At 49.5% G+C, this 17,993-nt stretch overlaps 2 protein-coding genes across 2 annotated transcripts in view; both read right to left on the reverse strand.

Moving 5' to 3' along the window:
* LOC149429908 (uncharacterized) overlaps positions 1-17,993 on the reverse strand; it is a 72,350-nt gene that overhangs the window by 36,927 nt on the left and 17,430 nt on the right. Inside the window, 2 exon segments of the mRNA XM_089666361.1 lie at positions 58-245; positions 16,496-17,557. Of these exon segments, the coding sequence (XP_089522487.1) occupies positions 58-245; positions 16,496-17,557 (1,250 nt within the window).
* On the reverse strand, positions 355-8,469 carry LOC149429909 (gastrula zinc finger protein XlCGF66.1-like). Its single transcript, XM_089666387.1, has 4 exons — positions 8,385-8,469; positions 4,186-4,300; positions 1,916-2,050; positions 355-553 (listed from the first exon to the last, which is right to left on the reverse strand). Exons 2-4 carry the CDS (start codon positions 4,279-4,281, stop codon positions 362-364), a joined length of 423 nt encoding a protein of 140 aa, XP_089522513.1. The 5' UTR covers positions 4,282-4,300; positions 8,385-8,469; the 3' UTR covers positions 355-361.

The following is a 17,993-nucleotide window of genomic DNA, read 5'->3' on the forward strand; positions in this document are numbered from 1 at the left end:
TCTACCTGACGATGGCGAGGGATGGTGTGACCTTCCTGTGTGGAATCCCGGGAATACAGAGGACGGGGACATCTTTCTGGTGGGTTTCTGGAACTGAATGACTCCACCATGTTCTCCCAGCACAGATCTTTGCATCCTTTAGGAAACTCTGACTCCTCCATATCATCACCCTCCTCTTTTATCTCTTCTTTAACCTCAACTTCAGAATCCAGGACAATTAAGAGCTGAGGGATGGTGTGACCTTCCTGTGTGGAATCCCGGGAATACAGAGGACGGGGACATCTCTCTGGTGGGTTCCCATGACTGGATCCATCTGTAGGAAACACACACACTGACTGAATCCATTGTTTCTATGTGTTTATCAGATGATGGGGGATCTAGGTGGATCCTCCGTACTGCTCTCTCCTTTACAATAAAGTCTCCTCTTACCCGGTGATGTGAGGGGCGGCTGATTGTCCATCATGACGTCCTTGTAGAGATCCTTGTGTCCTTCTAAATACTCCCACTCCTCCATGGAGAAATAGACAGTGACACCCTGACACCTTATAGGAACCTGACACACACAATGATACAGTCACCATCCAGACACATCCCTTGCCTGTTACTGGAGAATGTCCCTGTCACGGAGTGCCCGTGCCTCCCCCACCCCCCTTGTGCCTGCTGTCCCTCTCCCTTTGATCCACCCCTCCCTCCCCGCTTGCAGATTCCTTGCGTCCTCTGCAGCCTACATCAAGGGCTGTGAAGGAAAGGAGGAAACGCCCCCTGTGGTGCGGGTAGCACCTCTCGGGCCCCCCCACCAGGAATCCCTGGTGCAGGCCCCCGAGGTGTCTCCGCGCATCCCCCCGCTGGGCGAAGTGCGGGCACGAGGCTTCCCGCGCTCTGCGGTCGCGCTCCCGAAAGCGCAGCCAGAGTCAGGGGGCGTGCCTCATTGCCCCAGCAACCCGACAATAGGCCGGCCGTTGCCGGGGAACCGGGAAGCATCCTGCGCCGGCTTAAGAATGCCGGCGCTGGACCCAGTTTTGTGTGTGTGTGTGCTCATTCCCCGCTCGGGACAGGGTGGTGTGCGGGGTCTGAGCTGAGGCCAGACCCCACAGCCGAGACCCTGCCGAGTCCCTGCAAGCCTGCTGTGTCCCTGGCAAGCTGACCGCTGTGTTGGTCCCCTGCACGAGAGAAAGAGAGAACAGCTGTTGGAAGGTCTGAGCTGAGGTCAGACCCCTCAGTCAAGACCCCGCTGAGTCCCCGTGAGCCTGCTGTTGTCCCTGGAAAGCTGAACCCTGTCTGCTGACCACTTTGTCCCTGGAAAGCTGTGTGAGGTCCGAGCTGAGGTCAGACCTCACAGCCAAGACCCCGCTGAGTCCCCGTGAGCCTGCTGTTGTCCCTGGAAAGCTGAACCCTGTCTGCTGATCGCTTTGTCCCTGTTTGCTGACCGGTTTGTCCCTGGAAAGCTACCCCGTCTGCTGATCAAGTGTCTCTGGAAGCCGCCTGCTGCTTAGTGTCTGCAAGCCACCTACTGCGAGTGCCCAGATTACCCTTGCCTGAACTGCCCCTATTGTGTGCCCAGATTACTGCTACCTGAACTGCCCCATTAAGTCCCCGGATCAGTGCTGCCTGAGCTGCCTATTGTGTGTCCTGAGATTAATACTTGCTCGGACTGCCTATTACGTGTCTGGAGTATCGTAGCTACCTGGACTGCCCCCCTGAGTACTCAGGCCATCGCTACCTAGATTGCCCTATCGTGGGCCAGATTACAATTATTTTGGGCTCCTCCCTTCTCTTCCCCTTTTTTGGGTACATGGAGCTACCTTCCTGTCCCGATTGAGTGCCTTTCATAGTTCAATAAAGCTTTGTGTGTTTACCATCTTCTTTGTGTGTTCTGTCCTACCTACACTTCCGTCACAGTCCTGGCACCGCTCACCTCTCCTGTCAGCAGCTCCGTCATCTTCTTGGTGACTTCTAGAATCTTCTGCATGTTGTGTCTCTCAGGTTTTAGAGAGTCACATGGAGGCACTGTGATGGTCATATGATCACCTGACTTCAGAAGTGGAAATCTCTGTATTGAGGAACCAATAGGAACATCATGTTAGAATCCCAGAATCCTCCTCACCTCTCCGGTCAGGTCTGTGTTTTATTAATAGAGATAAGAGTGATGTCATGTGACCTCCCAGAATCCTCCTCACCTCTCCGGTCAGGTCTGTGTTTTATTAATAGAGATAGGAGTGATGTCATGTGACCTCCCAGAATCCTCCCCACCTCTCCGGTCAGGTCTGTGTTTTATTAATAGAGATAGGAGTGATGTCATGTTGTTATGATCCGCCAGGCGGAGCCTTCCAGCTGCCAACTGACAGACCAACCCAGAGCGTGGGGTCTAAGCCCGGGCTGTGCCTTCACCAGGGCCCCTGATGGTGGGGATGGACTTGAAACAGTCCCGGGCCAGGTCACGACCTCTGAGCGGGCCCACCAGCGGCTGAGGAGGCCTCCGGGGATGTGTGTAGGTACCGGGAGAGCCAGATATGAAGAGGATGGCGGCCCCAGCAGGGTGGTACGGATAGTGGTCCCGTGGGGGTAAGCGGGGTACCGAATCGGCGGGCAAGGAGTAGTCGGGTCACATGCAGGGTCAGCCAGGTAAATCAGTCCGTAGAATAGTCAGGATAATCCGAGTCAAAACACAGGAGCGGGCAGAATAGTCAGGACAAGCCGGGTCAATCACGGGAGCGGGTAGAATAGTCAGGGCAAGCCGGGTCAATCACAGGGGCAGGCAGCGTAGTCAGGGTCAAAAACAGGGTCACAAAACGGGTGCACGAACTCAGGATCACAGGAAGACCTTGCGGCAATTGGTGACAGTGCAGGGCATCTTTAAATAGTGCGCCCTGCACTGTCATTGGCTGGCACGGACGCGCCCCCGGCTGTCATTGGACGCCTGAGGCGCGCCCGCGGCTCTCTACTGCGCATGCGCGGCTCCGTCAGCCGCGGCTCGCCGGGACCTAGTGCCCGCTTCCCGGCGCGATCCGCCGCCAGTGCGCATGCGTGGGGGACGGCGTCGTGACACAGGAGTCCGGAGCCGCGATCCCTGACACGTGACCTCCCAGAATCCTCCTCACCTCTCCGGTCAGGTCTGTGTTTTATTAATAGAGATGAGAGTGATGCCATGTGACCTCCCAGAATCCTCCTCACCTCTCCGGTCAGGTCTGTGTTTTATTAATAGAGATGAGAGTGATGTCATGTGACCTCCCAGAATCCTCCTCACCTCTCCGGTCAGGTCTGTGTTTTATTAATAGAGATGAGAGTGATGCCATGTGACCTCCCAGAATCCTCCTCACCTCTCCAGTCAGGTCTGTGTTTTATTAATAGAGGTAAGAGTGATGTCATGTGACCTCCCAGAATCCTCCTCACCTCTCCGATCAGGTCTGTGTTTTATTAATAGAGGTAAGAGTGATGTCATGTGACCTCCCAGAATCCTCCTCACCTCTCCAGTCAGGTCTGTGTTTTATTAATAGAAAAGGTGATGTCATGTGACCTCCCAGAATCCTCCTCACCTCTCCGATCAGGTCTGTATTTTATTAATAGATAAGGTGATGTCATGTGACCTCCCAGAATCCTCCTCACCTCCCCGGTCAGGTCTGTGTTTTATTAATAGAGATGAGTGATGTCATGTGACCTCCCAGAATCCTCCTCACCTCTCCGGTCAGGTCTGTATTTTATTAATAGAGATAAGAGTGATGTCATGTGACCTCCCAGAATCCTCCTCACCTCTCCGGTCAGGTCTGTGTTTTATTAATAGAGATAAGAGTGATGTCATGTGACCTCCCAGAATCCTCCTCACCTCTCCGGTCAGGTCTGTGTTTTATTACTAGAGATAAGAGTGATGTCATATGACTTCCCAGAATCCTCCTCACCTCTCCGCTCAGGTCTGTTTTTTATTAATAGAGATCAGAGTGATGTCATGTGACCTCCCAGAATCCTCCTCACCTCTCCGGTCAGGTCCGTGATTTTTTAATAGAGATAAGAGTGATGTCATGTGACCTCCCAGAATCCTCCTCACCTCTCTGGTCAGGTCTGTGTTTTATTACTAGAGATAAGAGTGATGTCATGTGACCTCCCAGAATCCTCCTCACCTCTCCGGTCAGGTCTGTGTTTTATTACTAGAGATAAGAGTGATGTCATGTGACCTCCAAGAATCCTCCTCACCTCTCCAGTCAGCAGGTAGATGATCTCCAGGGTGAGGTTTAGTATCCTCTCAGTCATGTGACTCTGGTCCTCCTCCATCCTCATTGATGTGGTCATGTGATCTATGTGGGTTTCCCTGTAGACAGATAGCGGCGAATTATCTGGATGGTATTGGCTGTACAATATTAGGATGGGGATTATAGGGGATTAATAGGTGGGCTGCCAGTGGTAATCGGAACAAGCAGATTCAGTTATTGTGGGGTCTATTTACAAAAAAATTGTATAGCCATTCATCCGGTGAATCTGCATGTGCATTCATTCTCTGTGAATTGGGCCAACACAAACTTTCTTTATACAATTTTCTCTTCTGAAAACATGTTCTTTTATTATAGGCAGTAGTAAAACACCCCACTGGGGGTTACTAGATGGAGCTGAGGAGCACAGGAAATACATATGCTTTTGAAACAAGATACGATCTAACAAGTCTGGAGAACACTCAAGGGAATTATCAAATAAATATAATCAATGGGTGTGTAGCAGACATATGTTATTGAAAAGTTCTTGGATCCCCCTTTTTAGACCTGGGATTGAGGTGCTAGGCTAACGTGGTGTTCTGAGGCTCTTTCTTTCCTTCCTCTTTCTTCTAGTTTCCCCTCCCCACTTTTCTTTCTCACTGGACAGGAGGAGGGGAAGTCCACTGCTGGAGCGTAGGGGAGTGGAAGAGAGTGCTGATAGCCGGGCGATCAGAGGATCAGGTAAGTAAAAATGCTTTTCCTGGTTCCCTACAAATAAAGGGGCATTTCACTATTCGGATGGGGCTGCCCACATTATACAAGGGTTACATGCTCATTTAGATCTCTGTCATTTTTTCTTTCCTCAAAGATGGACATTTCTCGCACATGGTAAAATCATCATTTTGTGCTCGTAAAAAAGTTAACCCCCAAGTACACAATTATGTTAGCCCTCACATATTGTGTCCCCATGAAACAGCAACTAACTTCACTACCCAACAGGGTGCAAAGACAACACTTTAAAAGCTCTTCCAGGTCACCAGTTTAGAGTCAACCAGGAATAACAACTGATCCCAGAATTATTTCTCTCACTCTGAGGTGTGCAATGATGTGTGGCCAATAGACTCTTACAGTATCTCCCAGAAGTGAGTCCACCCCTCACATTTGTGTAAATATTTGATTCTATCTTTCCATGTGACAACACTGCAGAAATGACACGTTGCTACAATGTGACATAGTCAGTGTACAGCTTGTATAACATGTAAATTTGCTGTCCCCTCAAAGTAACTCAACACACCGCCATTAATGTCTAAACCGCTGGCAACAAAAGTGAGTCCACCCCTAAGTGACAAGGTCCAAATTGGGCCCAAAGTGTCAATATTTTGTGTGGCCACCATTATTTTCTGGCACTGCCTTAACCCTCTTGGGCATGGAGGTCACCAGAGCTTCACAGGTTGTCACTAGAGTCCTCTTCCACTCCTCCATGACGACATCACAGAGCTGGTGGATGTTAGAGACCTTGCGCTCCTCCACCTTCCGTTTGAGGATGCCCCACAGATGCTCAGTAGGGTTTAGGTGTGGAGACATGCTTGGCCAGTCCATCACCTTTACCCTCAGCTTCTTTAGCAAGGCAGTGGTTATCTTGCAGGTGTGTTTGGGGTAGTTATGTTGGAACACTATATCTGGGCTCCCTGGACCCTGCATTCACTCTATCCAGTCTCCCCGGATGCCCCACAGATGCTCAATAGGGTTTAGGTGTGGAGACATGCTTGGCCAGTCCATCACCTTTACCATCAGCTTCTTTAGCAAGGCAGTGGTGGTCTTGGAGGTGTGTTTGGAGTCGTTATCATGTTGGAACACTGCCCTGCGGCCCAGTCTCTGAAGGGAGGGGATCATGCTCTGCTTCAGTATGTCACAGTACATGTTGGCATTCATGGTTCCCTCAATGAACTGTAGCCCCCCAGTGCCGGTAGCACTCATGCAGCCCCAGACCATGACACTCCCACCACCATGCTTGACTGTAGGCAAGACACACTTGTCTTTGTACTCCTCACCTGGTTGCCGCCACACACGCTTGACACCATCTGAACCAAATCAGTTTATCTTGGTGTCATCAGACCACAGGGCATGGTTCCAGTAATCCATGTCCTTAGTCTGCTTGTCTTCAGCAAACTGTTGCGGCTTTCTTGTGCATCATCTTTAGAAGAGGCTTCCTTCTGGGATGACAGCCATGCAGACCAATTTGATGCAGTGTGTGGCGTATGGTCTGAGCACTGACAGGCTGACCCCCCCACCCCTTCAACCTCTGCAGCAATGCTGGGAGCACTCATACATCTATTTCCCAAAGACAACCTCTGGATATGACGCTGATCACGTGCACTCAACGTCTTTGGTGGACCATGGCAAGGCCTGTTCTGAGTGGAAGCTGTCCTGTTAAACCGCTGTATGGTCTTGGCCACCGTGCTGCAGCTCAGTTTCAGGGTCTTGGCAATCTTCTTATAGCCTAGGCCATCTTTATGTAGAGCTACAATTCTTTTATTTCAGATCGTCAGAGAGTTCTTTGCCATGAGGTGCCATGTTGAACTTCCAGTGACCAGTATGAGAGAGAGTGAGAGTGATAACACCAAATGTTACCCACCTGCTCCCCATTCACACCTGAGACCTTGTAACACTAACGAGTCACATGACACCGGGGAGGGAAAAGGCTAACTGGGCCCAATTTGGACCTTGTCACTTAGGGGTGGACTCACTTTTGTTGCCAGCGGTGTAGACATTAATGGCTGTGTGTTGAGTTATTTTGAGGGGACAGCAAATTTACATGTTATACAAGCTGTACACTGACTACGTCACATTGTAGCAAAGTGTCATTTCTTCAGTGTTGTCACATGAAAAGAGAATCAAAGATTTACAAAAAATGCGAGGGGTGACTCACTTCTGGGAGATACTGTGTATGTGTTTATTTATATATATATATATATATATATGCACACACATTGTATACAGTCCGGGGGAGGGGTGGACTCACTTATTATTTCAGGTCCTTATATAGCGCCATCAATTTATGCAGCGCTTTACATTATATATTGTACATTCACATCAGTCCCTAACCCTCAAGGGGCGTACAATCTAAGATACTTCTAGGAGATATGTGATAGCATAGTAGCAATGACAGGTCCTCTATAAGGTGATATCATGAGTCTATTAGACCTCCATCATCACCTATGGACCCCAGTGAAGGTGATCAGTACAGATGGGGATTCCTCCTCTCCTTCCCTGACCACAGTGACCGGGGAAGGACAGCTCTGAGCCTGGAAGTCATGAAATGTTCCTCTCTTCTGGGTTCATTCACCGGAGGGGAGATCCGAGAACTCATCCCCCTCCACTCCATCCGCCATGCCGGTCCCAGGCCTGCAGGAGGGGCAGAGGAGCCGGGGTACCTGCAGGAGGTAGTGATGTGCAGGGGGTTTAGTATTTTAAAAGAAAGGGTGTAGAAGTGTAAACGTCAGTGTGACCCAAATCTGAATCTCATCCCTCATTACTGCTAAGCTGAGAACGTGACCCATCTCCACAATGAGGAGAATGTTCCGGCCCCGGAAGTGGGGGAATGTTGTGCCCCTGAAGGGGTTAATCTGGGTTCCCACACTATATATGTGTGTATCATCATCTGCTGGAGAAAAAAGATGTCACAGTGACTATGGAGGAAGAGGACGGACGTGACTATGGAGGAAGAGGACGGACGTGAGCACGGGGGAAGAGGACGGACGTGAGCACGGGGGAAGAGGACGGACGTGACCACGGGGGAAGAGGACGGACGTGGCCACGGGGGAAGAGGACGGACGTGGCCACGGGGGAAGAGGACGGACGTGGCCACGGGGGAAGAGGACGGACGTGGCCACGGGGGAAGAGGACGGACGTGGCCACGGCGGAAGAGGACGGACGTGACCACGGGGGAAGAGGACGGACGTGACCACGGGGGAAGAGGACGGACGTGACCACGGGGGAAGAGGACGGGCGTGACTACGGAGGAAGAGGACGGGCGTGACTACGGGGGAAGAGGACGCGCGTGACTACGGGGGAAGAGGACGCGCGTGACTACGGGGGAAGAGGACGCGCGTGACTACGGGGGAAGAGGACGGACGTGACTATGGAGGAAGAGGACGGACATGACGGGGGGTTACTGGGTGTAAATAGAACATAACATCTTATTACCTCCTCTGCTGCCACTTCAACCAACGTCTCCTCTCTACTTCTTCCCACCTCACCTCTCACCTGGAACTACCTATTTATCCTGACATCACTTCCTGTCTGTACCTGACATCACTTCCTGTCAGTTGTCCATAGAGACTTCCTGTCTGGGTAGAACTGAGACCACCACCTTGTGGAGCTCACAGGTACTGCAGCACCGAGAGACGTCTTCTAGTGTGATCACGGCCCGGTGCTAGCACCTAACAAGTTGGGTGCTACAAGAGATTGGTTCCTTTTGCACATAAGTGGATAAAGAAGGTTCAGCACTCACATTGTTTGTGTATGGACTTTCTGTCGGACTATAGACATTTATAAAAAGAGCTGAAATTGAAGCACCACTCCACCAGTGTGATTTTGAGGTCAAATTTCTTTTTAGTTTTAGTCACAATCTTTTGACTAAAATGCCATTTTAATTTTTGGTCATATTTTAGTCATCTGAATTGTTTTAGTCGACTAAAATCTCCAGTACATTTTAGTCTCCTAAAATCATTTTTGTCAACTAATATCTAATGAGTTTAATTACATTGTAATGCATTTCTCTAGAATATCCAAACCCATTATATAGTCCTGGAGTTAAAGAAAAATCTCGTAACATGTTATTATTTATGGTATTAAGGTTTGAACAAACTACACAGACACCAATTTAGCCATTACGTAATGCCCCTCCCTCACATTTTTGTTCTGTTTTCATTTGTCGATGAAAATTGGAATTGAATTTCGTTATAGTTTTCGTCAATTCAGAGTAATTTTCGTTTAGTTTCCGTCACTGAAAAAATGCAGCTGATGAAATTTATTGAAAAAAATTTTTCCTCAACTAAATTAACACTGCACACCACGACTAAGAGGTCCAGATACAACTATATTTCATTAAAGGTCCAATTCAAAAAGCAGTCAATGCGTTTCGGGAGTCTAAGTGCCCCCCTTCATCTCTTTTTAAATCACACTACAAGGAATGGGGACTATGGAGATCCTCTGGGGCAGTGATGGCGAACCTATGGCACGCGTGCCAGAGCTGGCACGCAGAGCCATCTCAGTGGGCACGCCAGGAAGAAGAGCATGATGAGCGCGCATGGACCGGCCATCCAGATCTCGTCCACACTGGACCCCCATCAAACTACATTTCCCACGTCTCTGGGGCCAGGGTGGGCGTGGACGAGAGGAAACGGCTCCAATGCGGCTCTGGCACCAGGGGTGATGTACCCGGGGATTGGCGCGGAAGAGAGGAAGAGGCTCCCACACTGCTCCCACACTGCTCCGGGGCCAGGGGCAACGTGTTCAGAGTGGATGGGAATGAGTTGCTGGGTTGGAAGCCACACCGACGCTGCGAGAGGTGAGATTAACTGCTTGCAGTGTCGCCTGTCAGTGCCCAGCAGTGTCGCCTGTCAGTGCCCAGCAGTGTCGCCCATCAGTGCCGCCCATCAATGCCATCCATCAATGATGCCCAGCAGTGCCATCCATCAGTGCCCAGCAGTGTCGCCTGTCAGTGCTGCCCAGCAGTGCCACCTGTCAGTGCTGCCCAGCAGTGCCACATGTCAGTGCCCAGCAGTATCGCCCATCAGTGCTGCCCATCAGTGCCACCCATCAATGATGCCCAGCAGTGCCATCCATCAGTGCCCAGCAGTGTCACTCATCAGTGCCCAGCAGTGTCACCTGTCAGTGCTGCCCAGCAGTGCCACCTGTCAGTGCTGCCCAGCAGTGTCGCCCATCAGTGCCACCCATCAATGATGCCCAGCAGTGTCCAGCAGTGTCATCCATCAGTGCCCAGCAGTGTCACCCATCAGTGCCCAGCAGTGTCACCTGTCAGCGCTGCCCAGCTGTGCCACCTGTCAGTGCTGCCCAGCAGTGCCACCTGTCAGTGCCCAGCAGTGTCACCCATCAGTGCTGCCCATCAGTGCGACCCATCAATGATGCCCAGCAGTGCCACCGATCAGTGCCGTCTGTCAGTGCGTCCAGGTAGGCAAGTGGTTAATTGCAGTGTTGGCACTTTGAAATAAAAAAGTTGGTTTGTGTTGCAGTTTTGGGCACTCGGGCTCAAAAAGGTTCGCCATCACTGCTCTGGGGTGTAGAAGCTGCCTGCCCAGGAACCAGTTCATTGACACCAACATTAATATCTTAAAGTGTTACTAAATCCCGGACCCTGCATTCACTATATCTGGTCTCCCCGGACCCCGCATTCACTATATCTGGTCTCCCCGGACCCAGCATTCACTATATCCGCTCTCCCTGGACCCTGCATTCATTATATCCGCTCTCCCCGAACCCTACATTTACTATATCCGCTCTCTCCGGACCCCGCATTCACTATATCCACTCTCTCCGGACCCTGAATTCACTATATCCGCTCTCCCCGGACCCCACATTCACTATATCCGCTCTCCCCGGACCCCACATTCACTATATCCGCTCTCACCGGACCCCGCATTCACTATATCCGCTCTCCCCGGACCCCGCATTCACTATATCCGCTCTCCCCTTACCCCACATTCACTATATCCGCTCTCCCCGGACCCCGCATTCACTATATCCGCTCTCCCCGGACCCCGCATTCACTATATCCGCTCTCCCCTTACCCCGCATTCACTATATCCGCTCTCCCCGAACCCCGCATTCACTATAACCGCTCTCCCCGGACCCCACATTCACTATATCCGCTCTAACAGGACCCTGCATCCACTATATCTGCTCTCCCCGGACCCCGCATTCACTATATCCGCTCTCCCCAGACCCCGCATTCACTATATCCACTCTCCCCAGACTCCGCATTCACTATATCCGCTCTCCCCGAACCCCGCATTCACTATATCCACTCTAACAGGACCCCGCATTCACTATATCTGCTCTCCCCGGACCCCGCATTCACTATATCTGCTCTCCCCGGACCCTGCATTCACTATATCTGCTCTCCCCGGACCCCGCATTCACTATATCCGCTCTAACAGGACCCCGCATCCACTATATCCGCTCTCCCCGGACCCCGCATTCACTATATCCGCTCTCTCCAGACCCCGCATTCACTATATCCGGTCTCCCCGGACCCCGCATTCACTATATCCGCTCTCCCCGGACCCCGCATTCACTATATCCGCTCTAACAGGACCCCGCATCCACTATATCTGCTCTCCCCGGACCCCGCATTCACTATATCAGCTCTCCCCGGACCCCAAATTCACTATATCTGGTCTCCCCGGACCCTGCATTCACTATATCTGGTCTCCCCGGACCCCGCATTCACTATATCTGGTCTCCCCGGACCCCGCATTCACTATATCTGCTCTCCCCGGACCCCGCATTCACTATATCTGCTCTCCCCGGACCCCGCATTCACTATATCTGGTCTTCCCGGACCCTGCATTCACTATATCCGCTCTCCCCGGACCCCGCATTCACTATATACAGTCTCCCTGGACCCCGCATTCACTATATCCGCTCTCCCCGGATCTCGCATTCACTATATCTGCTCTCCCCAGACCCTGCATTCATTAGATCCGGTCTTCCCGGTCCCTGCATTCACTATATCTGGGCTCCCTGGACCCTGCATTCACTCTATCCAGTCTCCCCGGATGTCCCACAGATGCTCAATAGGGTTTAGGTCAGGAGACATGCTTGGCCAGTCCATCACCTTTACCCTCAGCCTCCTTAGCAAGGCAGTGGTGGTCTTGGAGGTGTGTTTGGGGTCATTATCATGTTGGAATACTGCCCCGAGGCCCAGTCTCCGAAGGGAGGGGATCATGCTCTGCTTCAGTATGTCACAGTACATGTTGGCATTCATGGTTCCCTCAATGAACTGTAGCCCCCCAGTGCCGGCAGCACTCATGCAGCCCCAGACCATGACACTCCCACCACCATGCTTGACTGTAGGCAAGACACACTTGTCTTTGTACTCCTCACCTGGTTGCCGCCACACACGCTTGACACCATCTGAACCAAATCAGTTGATCTTGGTGTCATCAGACCACAGGACACGGTTCCAGTAATCCATGTCCTTAGTCTGCTTGTCTTCAGCAAACTGTTTGCGGCTTTCTTGTGCATCATCTTTAGAAGAGGCTTCCTTCTGGGATGACAGCCATGCAGACCAATTTGATGCAGTGTGCGGCGTATGGTCTGAGCACTGACAGGCTGACCCCCCCACCCCTTCAACCTCTGCAGCAATGCTGGCAGCACTCATACATCTGTTTCCCAAAGACAACCTCCGGATATGACGCTGAGCACCTGCACTCAACTGCTTTGGTCCACCATGGTGAGACCTGTTCTGAGTGGAACCTGTCCCGTTAAACCGCTGTATGGACTTGGCCACCGTGCTGCAGATCAGTTTCAGGGTCTTGGCAATCTTCTTATAGCCTAGGCCATCTTTATGTAGAGCTACAATTCTTTTTTTCAAATCCTCAGAGTTATTTGCCATGAGGTGCCATGTTGAACCTCCAGTGACCAGTATGAGAGAGAGAGTGATAACACCAAATGTAACACACCTGCTCCCCATTCACACCTGAGACCTTGTAACACTAACAAGTCACATGACACCGGGGAGGGAAAATGGCTATTTGGGCCCAATTTGGACCTTGTCACTTAGGGGTGGAGTCACTTTTGTTGCCAGCGGTGTAGACATTAATGGCTGTGTGTTGAGTTATTTTGAGGGGACAGCAAATTTACATGTTATACAAGCTGTACACTGACTACGGCACATTGTAGCAAAGTGTCATTTCTTCAGTGTTGTCACATGGAAAGATAGAATCAAATATTTAGAAAAATGTGAGGGGGGGACTCACTTCTGGGAGATACTGTAAGTCTATTGGCCACACATCATTGCGCACCTCGGAGTGACAGCAGTAATTCTGGGATCAGTTGTTATTCCTGATTGACTCTAAACTGGTGACCTGGAAGAGCTTTTAAAGTGTTGTCTTTGCACCATGTTGGGTAGTGAAGTTTCATGAGGACACAAAATGTTGAAGGTTGACATACTGTATAAGTGGCCAGCAGAGCATTGGTTAAAGCTTGTAGGAGGAGTTTTAATTCTCTCCTATGAGGCAGCATAACCTCGGACCCTCTGCCTGGACTGATTGGCCTCGTGTTGATCACATGCATCCTCCCTGGACTGATTGGCCCTGTGTTGATCACATGCATCCTCCCTGGACTGATTGGCCCTGTGCTGATCACATGCATCCGTCCCAAAAAAACAACCTCTCTAGCAATACACACCAAAATTGAGCATGTGCAGCTTACCACCAAGGCTCTGATCTATCAGCAGATGGATTGGGGAAAGTAAAAGAAGGGGAGGCTCAGAGAAGACAGGATCAAACATCCTTTTTACACAATGCAGAGGATAAATCCCTTAGGTTCCATAGTGAGTATTGTGACGATCCCACGATCGCTGCCACCAATATGTGAGGATCCCACGATCGCTGCCACCAATATGTGACGATCCCACGATCGCTGCCACCAATATGTGACGATCCCACGATCGCTGCCACCAATATGTGAGGATCCCACGATCGCTGCCACCAATATGTGACGATCCCACGATCGCTGCCACCAATATGTGAGGATCCCACGATCGCTGCCACCAATAGGTGACGTTCCCACGATCGCTGTCACCAATATGTGAGGATCCCACGATCGCTGTCACCAATATGTGACGAACGTGGCATCAGACCCCAGCCCTTCTCACCAAACTCGTGACCGAAGGACTGGCCAATCTAACACCGCGATGTCACGTGCGTAACAATGCCACGCCCAGCTGCACCCTGCACAATGATTTTCCAGCTAATTGGACCACAATCTATGTACCGGCAGCCTGAGCGATTGTTACTGGGTCAGGTTAATTACGCAATTAACCCTTCACACTGCCACCACCTCCTTTTTGTACAGAGAAAGAGGATATTAGCTATAACACTATAATGGTTGAGATAATCGTCTGTATAACACGGTTACCGCAGGCCGGTTACACAGAGGGTTAAACAAACACAGTAGCGCTCTTTTAGAGGCAGGAATTCGTAAATTGCAATTAAGAGCTATAGAAACAGTTCAGCACTTTCAGAAGGAAACATTTATTACTAAAAGGTCAAACGGGTGCAATAAAAATATTTACAGAAAAAAGTTGTAGCCAATATATATATAACTATACAGAGAGCAACAGCACAGCAAAGAGATAACAGAGAGAAGTTAGAGGGTTAAACTACTTGCCAAAGTCCTGGGTTTGCAGATCAAGTGTCAGAGTGAAAGGACACCGTCTCCCAAGTTGGTTCTGATGTTAAACGGGAGAATTCTTCAACTTAACTTTCTTAGACCTGACAGCTCAATTTGTAGTTCCCCAGCAGGGGGTGTCACTGAAGCAAAGGACCAATACCCCGTTTAGGGGGGGAAGGTCTGGGCGTAGACCTAAACTAGAGCCAAAATCTCTTCTAGTTCATATTTTGGCTCATAACTTTCCATATGCACAAGTGACACTCCACCGGCAGGTATATTGTTATTCAGACACATCTGAGGATTGATTAGATATGAAATATGAAATTCTACACTGAATGGTTCACAAGATCTACTTTCCTATATATTCCAGCCAAGGAGAGTGACCTATCAAACTGTTCGCCTCCTCTTGGCCAATCTGACGATATGCCTGTTTTTTACGCAAGTCTCTCATATTCTAAGATATGAGACATAGGGGAAAAATGGATTTTAAAAGTGTTAATCTGGTTCTTGCTTCCTTGGAATGCCTTGAACTCCTGGGAAGGCTTGGGTTATCTTTTACGAGGTGTGATATTGCACAGCTCTCTCAGACAACCAGGCACCTCGAAGCTGCCTGCTGGGCTCCGGCCTGCCTGCAACACACATATGTCCCTGTGGATTAACAGAGAGGGAAGGGGGAGAATGAGGGACAACATGGAGATTTCTTAACAAAATGGAGGACTGCGTCAGTCTCTGGGTGTACGATTGCGACAGGTATAACAAGCATGCTTTATTGCATCTACAGACTGATTGTACTGTTGTGGGTTCAGTAATATGTTCCACTTTCTATCTTCTCTATCTTTCCACTTTCCAATAGACATTTACAGTACAGACATGTTTTCACAGCACTAGATATATTTAGCCATTTACTAGTTTTGTGTTGTTGGACTTATTTCTTCACAGTGTCGGATGCATTTATATTCCTTTATTTTGTGGAATAGGTAACTTTTGATGATTTTTGTAGATTGACTTACACTACTAGAGACAAGTTTGTTTTAGTGCTGTATGAGTTTGGGGCTGGCCTGAATGTATAAATATTGGCAGCTCACTGGTTGGGTGGGATTTATTGATCACGTTTGTACCCTAGTTTGTAATCACTTTGAGGGTGAGAATTGTTGGGAAGGGGTATACCAGAAGTGCCAAGTGGGTGGAATCGTTTATTTTGATTCTCTATGATCAGCTTGATCTAATGGCTTTAAAGCTGCACTAATCCTGCAGTTTTGCGATTTTTCCACTAGATGGGGAAAGATCTTAGGAAATCACTGTATGACAGGGGTGGGCAACTGTGGCCCTCCACCTGTTGGTGAACTACAAGTCCCATCATGCCTCTGCCTTTGGGAGTCATGCTTGTAACTATCAGTTTTGAAATGTCTCATGGGACTTGTAGTTCTACAACAGTAGGGCCACAGTTGTCTAACCATGCTGTATAAAATGAAAAACTACCAATATTCATCATGGACCTGAGTCCTTGTCACATTCTTTCAACAATGTTTTTAAAAAGAGACCTTTAAGTCTCTAAACCACAAAATGTACTCAGCCAATGAAAGGTGATGACTCCATTTTTATTCTTCTCCTGCCATCAATGTCCAACCCGGTCCCACACTTCATCCATGTCTTTGGTGACCTCTGATCTCCTTATGAACTGTTCCTTCCATGATGAAGATCAGCCATGGAGTATATCTGAGGTGTATATCAGGGTGTGCTTCTTCCCCACATGAGACCTGGGATGTCCAGCAACATTCACACAGAAGACATTTCCCGCACTCAAGGCAATAATACACCTCCAGGTTTGTGTGGGACCCCTGATGTACAGGAAGACAGGACTTTAGTGAGGAACATTTCCCTCACTCAGGACAGGAAAGTGGCTTCTCCCCAGCGTGAGATCTCTGATGTCTGTAAAGATGGGACTTCTGTGTAAAACATTTCCTGCACTCAGGACAGGAATACGGCTTTTCCAACTTGTGAGACCTCTGATGTGTGACAAGTTCTGATTTTTGTACAAAACATTTCCTGCACACAGAACAAGAATACGGCTTTTCCCCCGTGTGAGACCTCTGATGTGTGACAAGTGCTGACTTTTGGACAAAACATTTCCCGCACTCAGAACAAGAATATGGGTTCTCTTCTGTGTGCAACCTCTGATGTCTGTAAAGCTGTGAGTTATTTGAAAAACATTTCCCACACTCAGGGCAGGAATATGGCTTTTCCCCTGTGTGAGACCTCTGATGTGTGAGAAGCACTGAGTTTTTTATGAAACATTTCCCACACTCAGAACAAAAATATGGCTTCTCCCCTGTGTGCAATCTCAGATGGCTGTAAAGATTAGACTTATGTGAAAAACATATCCCGCACTCAGGACAGGAATATGGCTTTTCCCCCGTGTGACACCTTTGATGTGTGGTAAGTTCTGATTTTTGTACAAAACATTTTCCACACTCAGAACAGGAATAAGGCTTCTCACCTGTGTGTAATCTCTGATGTCTGTAAAGATCAGTCTTCTGTGAAAAACATTTCCCGCACTCAGAACAAAAATAAGGCTTCTCCCCCGTGTGCAATTTCTGATGTCTGTAAATATTGGACTTATGTGAAAAACATTTCCCGCACTCAGGACAGGAATACGGCTTCTCACCTCTGTGAGATCTCTTATGCATATTAAAATCAGATTTAAAATGGAAACCTTTCCCGCACTCAGTACAGGAGAAGCTCTTCCCTGTTGGAAGGTCGGCCCGGTCCCGCACAGTCTGAGGTTCCTCAGGATACGAGGAATCCGATGGTCCATCTACACTGGGTGGTGCTGGATGGACATTGGAGGGAGCCGGGTTTTCTCCTGGACTATACTGTGTGATGTCCTCATCTTCTACTTTCCAGTCTGGAGACAAAGTGAGACAATCCTCGGAGGTTTTCCTCATCTCCCGGCCATGGACTAAAATACAAAGACAAAGAGGATTACTAGACAGGAGCTGATTGGTTCCCCTAAACCAGGACTCCGCCCACATCAGGCCGCTTGGTCTCTGAGGAGCTTACAATTCCACCCTCAAGGGAACTAGGAAATGGCTCCTCTGATCTCCTACCAGGTCATTTCTTTATTCATGGACCTTAGTCAGAGAGTGAGGAAACAACCAGAACTGTCTTTTATAGGAGGGACAGTGATGAGGGGATTATAGGACGAGGGTCCCCACCCCCTCTATCACTCATCGCCATCTTCCCAACACAAGAAGTACTGCACTTCCTTATTTAGTCCATGATTTAGTCATGAAGAACAGCGGGGCTGAGCCCCACCAGAGGTCAGAGAGTGAGGATGGGGGGAGAACAACCAAGATGAAGACTGGACTGATCCTGAAGACCACCATCATTGGG

This window comes from Staurois parvus, unplaced genomic scaffold (assembly GCF_062004578.1).
Source record: "Staurois parvus isolate SC_StPar_1 unplaced genomic scaffold, SC_StPar_1.0 ptg002686l, whole genome shotgun sequence".
Lineage (NCBI taxonomy): Eukaryota > Metazoa > Chordata > Amphibia > Anura > Ranidae > Staurois > Staurois parvus.

Bases quoted from the DNA above. Each gene is read 5' to 3' on its own strand.
- LOC149429909 (XM_089666387.1), bottom strand. From the start codon at position 4,281: ATGACCACATCAATGAGGATGGAGGAGGACCAGAGTCACATGACTGAG. The intron at 2,051-4,185 runs GTGAGGAGGATT...TCCTCAATACAG, and splicing joins TCTACCTGCTGACTGGAGAG to AGATTTCCACTTCTGAAGTC. The intron at 554-1,915 runs GTGAGCGGTGCC...TGTGTGTGTCAG, and splicing joins CGGAGCTGCTGACAGGAGAG to GTTCCTATAAGGTGTCAGGG.